Raw genomic sequence first — 13,129 nt, 5'->3', positions numbered from 1 at the left:
CATGAGAGGCGCGCTGGGAGCCGGGCGCGGCGGCGGCAGCGGCAGGAGCGGCCCCGCAGCCCCCGCGGCCCCCGCGGCAGCCCCGGCGCTGCCGGAGCCCCCCGGGCGCGGCCGGAGCGGCGGCGGCGGCGGCAGCGGCGCCCTCGGGCCCGCCCGGAGCGGAGCGGCCGAGGGGAGGCAGAGCCGCTGATCCCGGAGCGCTCCGGCCGTCAGCAGCACCGGCTTCGGATCGGCGGGGAGCTCGTCGTGTCCTCGGCATCTCCGGGACCGGCTCGTTTTGCACTTCGTTCCACGCCGTTCGTTTTCTCCCCCGTTTTTTTCTTCCTTCCTTCTCCTGAGAGACAAAATGTCCAAAAATGGTTCAGCCTGCTTAGCTCAATGATTTCTCGCACGGACGCTCTATTTTCTTTTTTCTTTTTTTTTTTTTTTTTTTAATTATTGTTTTTGGACGGGGCAGGATTGAGTAGAAGAAATCGTTCGGTGAAGGGGGCTCGGCGTTTTGCTGCCCATTAAGGAGAAGATCAAGATCCGATTCCCAGCTGCAGGCAGAGGCCGGGGGTGCCGTGGGTTTTCATTCTGGCTTTCGGAGCCCTCGCTGCTGCAGGCTCGGGGCAGAACTGCCTTCTCCGAGCGCCTTTCCTGCCCTGCTTGTAGCTCAGAGATCGCCTCCCCCCTCCTCGCACCGTTTCTGTTCCTGTTGGTTTTGTTTGGTCGGTTTAGCTTTATTTTTTCCCTCCATTTTTTTGTCTTTCCCCCCCCCCCTTTCGTTTATTATTATTATTAATTATTTGATTTGGGTAAACTGCCTTCCCAAAACGAAAACACTAACTCTGGAGTCGAAATCAATGCCCCCTGCCATTCGGAAGAACCGGGTCTAATATGCCAGTGACATCTCCGCCTTGCAACAGTCGCGATGAAGGAAAAATCCAAGAACGCGGCAAAGACTAGACGGGAAAAAGAAAATGGAGAATTCTACGAGCTGGCCAAACTCCTGCCCCTGCCCTCGGCCATCACCTCGCAGCTGGACAAGGCGTCCATCATCCGCCTCACCACCAGCTACCTGAAAATGCGAGCCGTGTTCCCCGAAGGTAAAACAGCCCCGGAGCTCCGGGAGGACGGGGACAGAGGGGCAGGGGGTGCCGGGTGGGCACGGCAGGGAGGGGGTGCCCGCAGGGGTCCCACAACGGGGAGAAAGAACGAGAAGGGATTGGGGGAAAAGCGGGCTGGGATTGATCCCCTCTGCCCCAAGCTCGGTGGTGGCGAGAGGCAGAGCCGGCTGCTTCATCCCCCTTTCTCCCCATCCTCCTCCTCCTCGGCTGCCGCTTCAGTTGCAGTGGCTCCGAGGTCCCGTCCCGATGAGAGCGGGCTCGGTTCGTGTGTTCAGCCCCGGTTACCGGGGATGGCCCCTGGGCACGGCGCTGCCCGCTCGTCCGGGAGAAAACAACCCCAACAGCGTGGTTGTTGTTATTATTTTGTTTTGGTTGGAGCTCCAGGGAAGCGGGCTGGCAGTGAAGCGCGGCCGCTCCGCAGCGAGGCCCCGCGGCTTCTCCCGGCTACAGAGAGGGGAGAGCGGGGAAGGAGAACCGAGCCCGGCCCGGCCCGGGACTGCGGCTCCCCTGGCCCTTCTCGGGGCCACCAGCAGCACCAATCCCGCTGGATTCGGGGGAAATCATCCCCCAAAGGGAAATCAGCCCCTCGGGAGGCTCCTGCCTTCCCCTGGGGCTGTCGGAGCGGCCGCGGAGCTGATGCGCTGGGCAGTGCCTGAGAGTGGCTGAATAAAGCCCAGCAGCGCCGCTTTGTCGTTTGTTTGTTTGTGCCTCTCCGGACCGGGAGCAGGGTGAAGGAATTAGCAAATTCCGCAGGGGAAGAAGGTCTGCTCTCCTTCTCAGCGCGGTTTCTAAGGAGCTTTATTAAAAGGCTAAAAAGAAAAACACGAGCAAAAAATAAAATAGGGGGAGAGAGCGGGGAGGGGCGGGGAACCAACCATCCCAACCCGAGCAAAGCTTACCGTCGTGGCCATTTAATTTTGAAATTTCGGGAGCACGGAGCAGCCGTGCCATTGTGGGAAGCCAGGGCTCCCGAGGCGCTGCTCCGCCGCATTTCCCAGCCATTATTCCCCACCGGGAAATTTCCCCATGAGAAATATAGAATAGAGAGCCGTAATTTCGAGGGGGACGATGGTGTTGGGGGGTCACTGGCCGGCCGCGCCTGGCGATCGCGCCCCCGAACGCCTTTGATTTGGGAGGGAGGAAAAGCGGCGCGTTCCGAGATGCTGCTGGAGGCGTCCCGGGCTTTTCCAGCCCTGCTGATCCTCAAGAGCGAGGAGCCGACCCCGAGCGCAGGTTTATCCCCACAGCTCGGGCGTGTTTTATGTGTCTGTCTTCCCTAAACAGGCCGGGCGTGCGCTCCCGCACACTCTGCTTGTTAAGGGCAACGTTTAAATGCATACAGCGAATTCCTGATCTTTCATCGTCTTAAGCGCGGCTGGAAATACATTTTAAACCAAAGCTTTGCGTCCAGGGATGACAGGCCGGGGGGAATTGGCTCCTCGGGTCCCCGAGCCCTGCGTTTAGTGCAGGGGAAAGGGGGGAGCCGGCTGCAGAAGGATTTTTTTAGGGGGGTTTCTTCCACACGGTCCCGCATCGCCCGAACTTTCCTCTCCTTCGGGATTTGCCCGTGGAAGGAGGGGAAGGGGGCTCCCCATCCGTCCGTCCTTCTGCCCGTCCTCCCTCCTCACGCTCAGCTACTGGTTTCCAGTTGGCTTTACTGGGAAGGGAAAGGCGTCCCAGCCTGAATCCCGGGCCAGGCAGAACCGGGGCATGAACCCCATGGCGAGGGCTGGACCCGGTGGGTCCCGGGCCGTGAATTGAAGGTGGGCACGGAGCAGCACCCGGGCTGTCCCAGCCGTCACCTCTGAGGCTCAAAGCGGTGCCAGGGTGGGGGGACAGGTCTGAGACGCCACCAGACCCGTGCTAGGCCCGGGCTAACTGCGGCCAGCATGGGCAGAAGCGCTGGGAGCTGCAGAGCTGCTTCAGCTCCGGCTGCACTGGAGGGAAAGGGAGAGAAATAAGGACAGAGAAGAGACAGGGCTGTGTGTTTAAACCCCCTGATTTCCACACGCAGTTTAGGAAAAGTTTGAGCCCCTCAGCGAGGCGGCTGATCCCGGCAGGGTTTGGGTTTCCTGCTCAGCCCGGCCCGGCTTTTCTGAAGATGAACCCAACCCGCTCCGGCTCCAGAGAGCCAAAGGGGATTTTTACCCCCGCTCCTTTCGCCCTCGCAGCCCAAGCCCTGCAAGGGACAAGTTCGGGCTGTGAAATCCCAAATTTGCCCTGCGGTACCGCTGCGACCTTGAGATTCAGGGGTTAAAGTCAGGACACAGCAGCCTCCAGCCTCCCTCTCTCTAACACCGTCCTCTCTCGTGTTTTTTGTTTTTTTGTTGCTGTTTTTATTGCCACGGCTTTGTTGCCGTAGAAAAAAAAAATACACCACGAGTCCTCTTCTGCTTTCAGTAGTCAGAAATTTTTATTTCTGTCAGTATTTTAATTATTTTTTATTTTTATAAAAAAGTGAGTTAATGGAGGAAAGAGAGGCGAGAATGAACTGCGTTTAAAAACTGCGATTCTCTGCCCCCCGGTTGCGGCAGACTGGGGTGAAATCGTCACCCTCTCCCTCCCCCGTCCCCGACGCAGTGTCCAAAACCGATTATGAAATTGGACATTTATGGTTGTTTCAAGCGGATGGGAGCCAGCTAATTAATATGCGACCCAAAATACAACGTGCGCAATACAAAATAATCTGAATAAAGTGACGGAGCGGTGGATCTCCGACCTTCCTTATTCCGAGGGGCAGACAATACAAATTACTAGGGATATTCACAGCCTTCGGTCCCCATTTAAACCTGGCCACGAATGTATATTTTCAGAAAATCAAGGCCAATCGCAGCCATTTCATCTGATGGTCGCACGCGCTCGGAAAAGGTTCGTTCATTAATTAAACAAATAAATGAAGCGCGAGGCGTGGGTAATCCCTTTTCGGACGGCCAGCCGCTATTGTACTAACCACTAATAGTGACATTAAAGGTCCTGCTAAAACAAAAGCGCTTTTTTTAGGGGTCGGGGCGGGGACGGGCGGCGGGGTCGCTGCGGTCCCTACCGGCCGGAGGGGAGGGAAGGAGGGAGGAAAGGAGGGAGAGGAAGGAGGGAGAGGAAGGGCGGGGGTCACTGCCGCGGCTCTGCCCGTGACCTCCCTGTCTGCAGGACGGCCGCTCTGGGGCCTCTGAACGCGACCGGGTGGGTTGGGCTCGGCGGGGAGAGCCGCGGTCGTGCGGGTGTGCTGGGGGGCAGATTTGTTGGAGTATTTTTTCCCCCGCGTTTTTTCTTTTCAATTTCTTTTTTTTCTGCGAGTTCACCCTTTTAAAAAAAATATTTTGTTTTATTTTTATAAATAAAAGTCTTGATCTTTCCGCCCGTCCTTCCCACCTCCCAACCCTCGGCCGCCTTCCCCGCAGAGAGGAGCGGGCGGCCCGCACGTCCCTGCCCGGCCTTGCTCCTTCCCAGACCTGCCTGATCTGTGAATTTCCCCCTCTCGGAGGTTCCCCTGGCCCGGTCCGGGTGTTCCCCGCTGGCTCCGGACCCAGCGGTGCCGTCGGGGCTGAGATTCCCCCGGTCCCGCTGCGGACGGGGCTCGGTGTCAGCGCTGCCCTCGCCGCGTCCCCAGGGGGTGACAGCAGAGCCTCGGAGCTCAGCCAGGGCACAAAGCTCAACCAGGGGCACAAAACCTCGCTGGAGCTCCGGGGCAGCCCCTCGGGATTGTCCCCGAGGCTCTCCCGACCGAGGGCGGCACAACCGCGCTGGGGAAAACCCCCCAAAAAAAGCAGAATTGGCTGCGAGCCCCCAGGGTTTGTCCTCGTTCCTTGTGAAGGCTGCGGGACCTTGCGCTCCGCGGAACAGCGCAGCAGACACAAAGGAAACAGCGCAAGTTACAGGGCAACCCGATACTGAGCGTGATACGCGGCTGGGTAATTCTTTTAGCAGAATCCCGGAGCTGAAAAAGCTACCGGGCTTTCGAAAGTGTGCGCGGACGGACTCGTGTATGCCGAGAGCAAAGCTGGGAGCTGCTCCCAAATATTTCTAGGTCCCAAATATTTCTAGGTCTTATTAGAGCTCCACTCAGCCCGCCGGCTCCCTGGAAACCGGGAAATGTCCGAACGGTACAAAGGGAGCGCTGAGGTGGTTTGAAAAACAGCCGGAGGTGTCAAAAGGAGCGGAGGGCGATTTTGTCCGTGTTTGCCACAGGGACGCGTTGGTACGAAAATCCCCCAGTTTTTCAGCGGCAAAAGCAGCAGAAATTTGGGGATGTTTGTTTAAAAACCCCTCCGGAGCTGCCGGAACCGGAGCCGCCTCCCGGTGCCCCGAGGGTCCGGCGGGCACAGCCGCGCTCGGGGCCGGGTTCGCCCTGCCCGCCATCCCCGGGCTCGGGAGGGACAGACACCGCTAGGAGCACCGGGAAAAGCAGCAGGAATTTGGGGATGTTTGTTTAAAAGCCCCTCTGACTCTGGAGCTGCCGGAGCCGCCTCTCGGTGCCCGGAGGGTCCGGCGGGCACAGCCGCGCTCGGGGCCGGGTTTGCCGTGCCCGGCACCCCTGTCCTGCCCTGCCCGGGCCCAGGGGGACAGACGCGGCTCCGAACACCGGGAAAAGCAGGAGAGAGGCTCATCTCGCCCATATCTGCTGCGGCAGGGCGCCAGAAAAGCGGAGTTTGAGGTGGGACCGGCCAAACGCCGTCCCGCAGGGAACCTGGGTTTTGCCGCTGAGCTCTCCGCGCTCCTCCCGGCCCGAATTCCCTCGGATCGCTGGATCTGGGTGATTCCCGAGCCTCTGGCACGGCAAAGGAGCCGCGTTGGGGCCGGGTCACCCCCATGGGTGCTCCCAGTGTTTGCGGGGAGGATGCTCCATCCGCCGCTGGCTGGGAATTCTCTCTCGGGCTGGGTAATTCCTGCTGCGAGGGGACATCGGGAAATGTCCCCTCCCAACCACCCCAGGCAGGGATCGCCTCCCGTCCCACCGAGGAGCGGTGCAGCAAGGCTCGCTGTGGATCCGCAGGGATTTTGGCCCCGCTCCAGGCCAGGGAGCGAATTTGGGAATATTTCCCGGGCGGGCAGGAGCAGCCAGGCCCAGCCCATGGCATCCATACATTTACAGGAACGCGTCCCTGCAAATCTCTCGGAGGAGAAGTTAATGGGCGTTAGTCCCTTATTCGAATGTAAGGTTTTATTCGTTTCGTTTTCACCTTTAAAGCGATCTGCTGGCGGATTAAATGATAAAATCGCCGGCTTTAAAATAAGCTCAGACGAATGCCAGGCTGATCCACCGAGCGTGTTTACGTCTGATGCGCGTTCGCGATTCCGACTCCAATTTAAAATTCCTAAGGGAGCGAATCTGAGCAAGTGACATTTTTTTATCCCGGGCTGGGAAAAATCCTCAAAACCCGTGCAGATTTTGGGATGCTGAGAAAGGACAGCACGGAGTGAATTGTCCCGCACGGGTGGGGCAGAGACGCGGTTCGTTCTTGAAGGGTTTCATGAGAGTTCAAGGAATAAATCTGCTCCGTTTTTGGGAATGGGAGAGCTCAGGGCAGTTTTTACACCTCCCTTTGTAGGTTTGCAGTCTCATAGTTCGAAATTTGTAATGAGTAAATCGAAATAAGGGCAAACCCCGCGGCACAGGGACAGACTCTGGAATTTCCATTTGTTGCCGTCTAGGGAAAGAAACTCCAGGAAAACTCCGTGATTCCCAAATTTTGTTTTTCTCCCGAGAAACAAAAAAGCCTTTCAGCAAAAAGCACATTTTTGCCGTGTCTCTGGAATTTTAGGAGCCTTTTCCAAACGGAGATTTGGGAAAAGGCGGAGAAAAGCGCGAATTTTCGTTTGGCTCTGCCGAACAGATTTCCCAGCGCTTCTTTCAGAGCAGGGAAGGTGTTTTTTCCCTTTTCCACGGGAAAACGCGATTTATTCCCGGGGTTTGGAGAGACGGACACGGGGTGGGGATGCAGACCCCTCTTTTTGGGTGCTGCTGCTGCCTTGGGACGGCGAAAAGGAGGGGTCAGAGCCGGCTCAGGTCCCCGGTGTCCCTGCCTGGCTTGGGAAGCTCCTCAGCGCTTTCCCGGCGGGAGAAGGACACGGAGCCAAACACCGGGAAAGGAATCAAAACTCGGGGGAAGCACCGAGTCCTCCCCGCCGGGGATCCTGCCCATCCCAAGGGATGCCCCAAGAGTGGAGATAAATCCCCCCATCATTCCCAGGCCGGGTTTGAGTGCCCAGAGCACAAACGGATCGGGAATCACGGAGCTGGAGCTCAGGGCAGGAATTTCTGCCAGTTTTCCCTCCCGTTCCGGCGGCACAGCCGGGAGAAGGGGAATTTCTTTGGAAGCCTCTGGGCGGCCGGAGGGCACCGGGAGAAAACGCGGGGCTCCGTTTCATGGCGGGGCATCCCGAAACGGGCCGGAGTTCCAGGCTGGCAGCACCGAATCCCCGCCTTTCACCCAGGGTTACCGGCCAGCAAAAGCCTTTTTGGGTTTTGCGGCCTCCCCGAAGCCGAGGGCTGTTCTTTCTCTCCAAAAACGAGGCGCCAAACGGATGCGATGGCGCGGTCGCGTCTTTCCCTTCTCCTCCATCCCCTGGGGACAGTGACCCCTCTGTCACCGGGTGGTGGCCTCGGCTCCTCGGGAGCTCCTGAAAGGCTCCGTTTTACCCTGGAAGCCAAAATCAACCAACCAACCCAACCTCAGCCCCAGCCCCGCTGCCGCTCCTCGCCCCAAGGCAGCTCCGTCAGGAACTTTCACTGCCCCGGGCCGGGCTCGGCTGTGGGCTCGGGTTTGGGTTTGGATTTGGGCTCGGGTTTAGGCTCGGGTTTGGGGCCGAGCTGTGGGCTCGGGCAGTGGGCTCGGGTTTGGGCTCGGGTTTAGGCTCAGGTTGTGGGCTCGGGGTCGGGTTTGGGCTCAGGTTTAGGCTCAGACTGTGGGCTCGGGCTGTGGGCTCGGGTTTGGAGTCGGATTTGGGCTCGTGTGTTGGTTGGGCTGTGAGGTCAGGCTGTGGGATCGGGTTGTGGGGTCAGGTTTGGGGTCGAGCTGTAGGCTTGGGTTTGGGCTCGGGTTTGGGCTCAGGTTTGGGGCCGAGCTGTGAGCTCGGGCTGTGGGCTCGGGTTTGGGCTCGGGTTTGAGCTCAGGCTGTGGGCTGGGGTTTGAGCTCAGGCTGTGGGCTCGGGTTTGGGCTCGGGTTTGAGCTCAGGCTGTGGGCTCGGGTTTGGGGTCGGGCTGTGAGCTCAGGTTTGGGCTCGGGTTTGGGCTCGGGCTGTGGGCTGGGGTTTGAGCTCAGGCTGTGGGCTTGGGTTTGGGCTCGGGTTTGAGCTCAGGCTGTGGGCTGGGGTTTGGGCTCGGGCTGTGGGCTGGGGTTTGAGCTCGGGGTCGGATTTGGGCTCAGGTTCAGGCTCAGACTGTGGGCTCGGGTTTCGGGTCGGGTTTGGGGTCGGATTTGGGCTCGTGTACGGGGTTGGGCTGTGTGGTCAGGCTGTGGGATCGGGCGGCTGTGGGGTCAGGTCTGGGGCCGAACTGTGGGCTTGGGCTCAGTCTCAGGCTATGGGCTCGGGTTTAGGCTCGGCTGTGGGGTTGGGTTTGGGCTCGGGCTGTGGGCTCAGGGTTGGGCTCGGGCTGTGGGGTTTGGGCTCGATGGGGCCGGGGGGCGAAGCTCTGTCGGTCCCGTCCGTGCTCAGGTGAAATCGGGGCAGTTCATCTCCAGTCGAGCTCCGGCCCTCTTCAACCTCCTCATCCTCCTGCTCCTTGGCCACCTCGGGGGTGGCCGCTCACAGGGACACAGGGACAGGGACAGACACAGGGACACAGGGACAGGGACAGGAGAGGGTCGGTGCAAGGACAGCACGGCCCCGGCGGGCGATGGGAGCGGAATTCCCATCGGTTCCTGCAGGAATTCCCTCCGGGGAATTCGGGGAAAGCGCATCCGCGGGGATGCTCCGCTCCAGAAAAAGAACAATTCCACCCCAAAAACTGTGTGCAGAAGGGACTGACAGCCTTTGCACCGCGGGAGGAGAGGGGGCAGGGGCAGGGGCAGGGGGACAGCTCGGGCTCCGCTGCCTCTCTGACCAAACCCTTGGGGTTTTCTGTAGGTCTGGGCGACGCCTGGGGGCAGCCGAGCAGGATCGGCCCTCTGGATAACGTGGCCATGGAGCTCGGATCCCACTTGCTCCAGGTAGGGCGCATGGAGAACCCGGCCTTGAGGGGCTGCCTCTCCTCCTTCTCCTCCTTTTCCTCCGCCCCCTTTTCCTCCTCCTCCTCCTTTTCTTCCTCCTCCTCCTCCTCCTCCTCCTCCTCCTCCTCCTCCTCCTCCTCCTCCTCCTCCTCCTCCTCTCGCACCACCACAGCCTGGCTGAAGCCTTCATCTCATCGGGCTGGGAGAGCAGAAAACCAGAGGCACCAACCACTTAAATTCCAATTATTTCATTATTTTTCGCCTTTGATATCGGCCGAAGCAAGAGGCGCTCATCCCCTCTGGGCACGCCCAGCTCTCCCAGCCCCAAAAGTGCCGGGGATGTCCCCAGGGAGCCCCGGGGGAAGGGACCGGTGTTCCCCGGTGGTGGCACCTGGGAGGGGACAACACCCGCATTGCATCTCCCGGGGCTTTAGCACCTGAAAATCCCGCTGTTCATAACCCCGGTGATCTGCTCCGGAATTCCTCTGAATTCTGAGTTTAGGAAGTCGTAGCCGGGGCGAGGGAGCCAGCAGGAGGGATAGAAAAAAAAATTAAAATTAACTCAATTTTTATATATATATATATAAATTTTACTTATTTATTTATATATATATATATAAGTTTTAGTTTTAATTTTATTTCATTTTTCTTTATATATTTATATATATTACATATATAAAAAATATAATATATAATATATACTATATACTATATAATATACAATATGCAATATACAATGTACTATGTACTATGTACTATATACTATATACTATATAACATATATATACTATATTACATTATAGTATACTATATACTATATACTATATACTATATACTATATACTATGTACTATATACTATATACTATATACTATATACTATATATCATATATATACTATATGTGATATATATATAGTATATACACTTGTGATTGAAACAGCTAAGAAGGCAGCAGCTACTAGAAATAAAATAAAATAAAATAAAATAAAACAAAATAAAATAAAATATATTATATTATATACTAGATATATGCTATATATCATATAAAACATGTATTATTTATTATATGTTATACATGTACCATATATTTATAATGATTTCATTTTTATTTATAGCTTTAAGTTTTACTTTTAATTTTATTTATATATTTATGTATTTTATTTACATATATTCTTTTCTATTTTATTTATTTATTTATTTATTTATTAGTACATGAACCAAACGCAGGACAGGTTTTCCCCCCCTGATTTTAGAGAGCCACTAGACCGGAATCGTTCATTGCGGGAGGTGAATTCCTGCTCACGGACCTGGGGCTGTTTTCACTCTTTGGCTCGGCCGGGGATAAAAACCCGACAGAAAATCCCTGCCCCGACCTTTGGGATGGTGAGCGCTGTTCTTCATTTGGGATCACAGAGCATCGGCCGCTCCCTGCGGGGAAAAATGGGAATTTGGCAGGCACTGACAACATCCAGGCAATGGCAGAGCTCAACGTGATCTCCTGGAATTTTATTTCATTTTATTTTATTTTATTTTATTTTATTTTATTTTATTTTATTTTATTTTATTTTATTTTATTTTATTTTATTTTATTTTATTTTATTTTATTTTATTTTATTTTATTTTATTTTATTTTAATTTTATTTTATTTATCTTATCTTATCTTATCTTATCTTATCTTATCTTATCTTATCATCTTATTTCAAGTAGCTGCTGCCCTCTCAGCTGTTAGTCACGAGCCCACCTGGAAATGCTGATCCAGTTGTGTATAATAATCTGTATGATAATTTAATTTATATAATAAAGTACAGACCCAGTTGTAGAAATCATTGCTGTTGCTCCTCCTCCTGGCTGTTCCCAGTTTTGTCTGGCATTAATTGAATTTATACCAAATTAAATGCTGACCACCTGCAACTCTCATTTTACAGTTCAGCTATTTCTGAATGATGAATGCTGAAGGTTTTAATAAACCCACATTTACTGCAAATTTTTTTTTTTTAAGAGTTCTTAGACTGAAATTTTCCATGTGAATTTTCCGCTTCAGTGTGTTTCCCTGTACATGAAATTTTGGGATGTGCTGCAGTAACAGCAGCATTGAGCCAAGTTTAATAACGATAAATTAATAAACAATTATTAATTAAGGGTAAAGCAATTGCATGACAACAGTGTTCAAAGCAAAATTGTGGCTAAAACTGCAATAAATTATTTCTCATTATAATATTTCTACAAAATTTAATTTATACTTTAAAAAATTAGCAAAGAGTAATCTGGTTTCAATTATATGCTGTAGAGTCATTAGTAGGCCAGAGAATAATTTGGAATATTTTCCTATTGGGGTGGCACTATGAATTAGACAGGATTTTATTGCTTCTCTTCCACTTTAGCGACTTTAAATGAAATAAAACAGGTGGTTGTTTTACTTATGCACTGTAAAAATTATTTTTCTCTTCCAAATATAATTTCCAGTGATATTCACATGTGGGAATATTCACTGATATTCACACGTTGATCAAAGCTTTCTGTGCTGGGTAGGGATAATGCAGATTTTTTGTTATCAGTTACCTTTGAAAAAATGCCTGAAATTGGGCACTGAAAAATCCAGACCCCCCAAACTGAGAGGTTTTGTACCCAAATCGTGGCCAGTTCTGGCAGAGCTTTACCACATTATTTAATTTTTTCTCCTATAAATAATATCTGATTAACCAAACTTCAATTTTTACTCAACATTTGCCTCCCAGCCAATTTCCTGCCGAGGAGAATTCGTAGGATTGGATCCCAAGTTTGAGTTGTTGAGGTTTGCAGACTGCAAGGATAAAACTTTATCACACTCAGAGAGGGAAATTTGAAATTTGTGCTTTTTCATTTTGGATGCTGGCAGAGGATGAGGTTGCTCAGGGTTTTTTTTTTTTTTGAATGTCAGAATTTCTGTAAATTGAAGGGAGAGATCATTCATACACAGCCACACACGAATTCTTTATTTTGTTTGGAAGGTGGGCTCCCTTTGAGACTCAAAGAGAGATATTTGTGTTATTAATTTGGCTTTTTTTCTGCTGTCCTTTTGGAAATTCACATTATTACAGAGCAGAGACACATTCTTGAAAATGCAGCCAAATTTCAGCATTGCTGCTGGTGCCACGAGGTAAATTGCAAATATCTGGGTTTGCCAATCACACCATCAAAAAAGGCTCAGGTAGGGCCTGGCTTCCCCCTGAGCACCACAGAGCTCAGCATTGGGCTAAAAACCTACAAAAAACCTGAATAAAAGCAAAATATTCCCTGAAATCGCAGCAGCAAAGCTGAATCTATTTGGCACGATGTGGATTTCACAATGAGCAAAATCAGGTAAAAGGATAAAAACCCATAAAAACCACTTCTAAACTCCTGTTCCTCTTAGAAAAAGTCATTTTGGGAATAAACAGCCACCATAAATGCTTTTAAAATCTGTTCATTTTAAAAATATGAGCAGGAAACATTCTTAGTGCTGTTTGTTCACTGTTCTGGTGGAGTTTCAGTTGTTTCAAACCATTTAATTCATGTTCAAACCCCTTTAAATCTTGCTTGGCTTGATATATAATAATAAATAATATAATAAATCAACTTCCCTCCACAAGGGCCTTATTTTCTACTCATTTTCCAGCCTGGGTTTGTCTCACCCCTGAATTTTTAATCCTGGAGGATTCAGGATTTTACCTGCTCAAATCCATCCATGTCACCAGTGCCATTATCCCAAAGCACTCAGCATCCCCTTCCATCCAGAAATTCCCTGTCCTGTATTTTTTTTCTCCCAAAATTTTCCATTTTATGCCCATAAATTCTTCTTTTGGAGGGGTATCAAGTCACCAGATCTTGTAGGTCTTGGTGGTATTATTACTATT

At 52.4% G+C, this 13,129-nt stretch overlaps 1 protein-coding gene across 2 annotated transcripts in view; it reads left to right on the top strand.

Moving 5' to 3' along the window:
* The first annotated feature begins 698 nt into the window (after positions 1-698).
* The window catches only part of SIM2 (SIM bHLH transcription factor 2), a 69,276-nt gene continuing 56,845 nt past the window's right edge, over positions 699-13,129 (top strand). For both annotated transcript variants that reach the window (XM_058800178.1, XM_058800179.1), the window contains exons 1-2: positions 699-1,088; positions 9,175-9,257. In XM_058800178.1, coding sequence (XP_058656161.1) covers positions 914-1,088; positions 9,175-9,257 — 258 coding nt within the window. In that variant the 5' untranslated portion in view covers positions 699-913. The remainder of the gene's footprint in view (positions 1,089-9,174; positions 9,258-13,129) is intronic.

Source organism: Ammospiza caudacuta, chromosome 2 (genome assembly GCF_027887145.1).
Source record: "Ammospiza caudacuta isolate bAmmCau1 chromosome 2, bAmmCau1.pri, whole genome shotgun sequence".
NCBI classification, from domain to species: Eukaryota; Metazoa; Chordata; class Aves; order Passeriformes; family Passerellidae; genus Ammospiza; species Ammospiza caudacuta.
The sequence above is the reverse complement of the archived record's forward strand: the minus strand, read 5'-3'. Positions and strand labels throughout refer to the sequence as shown.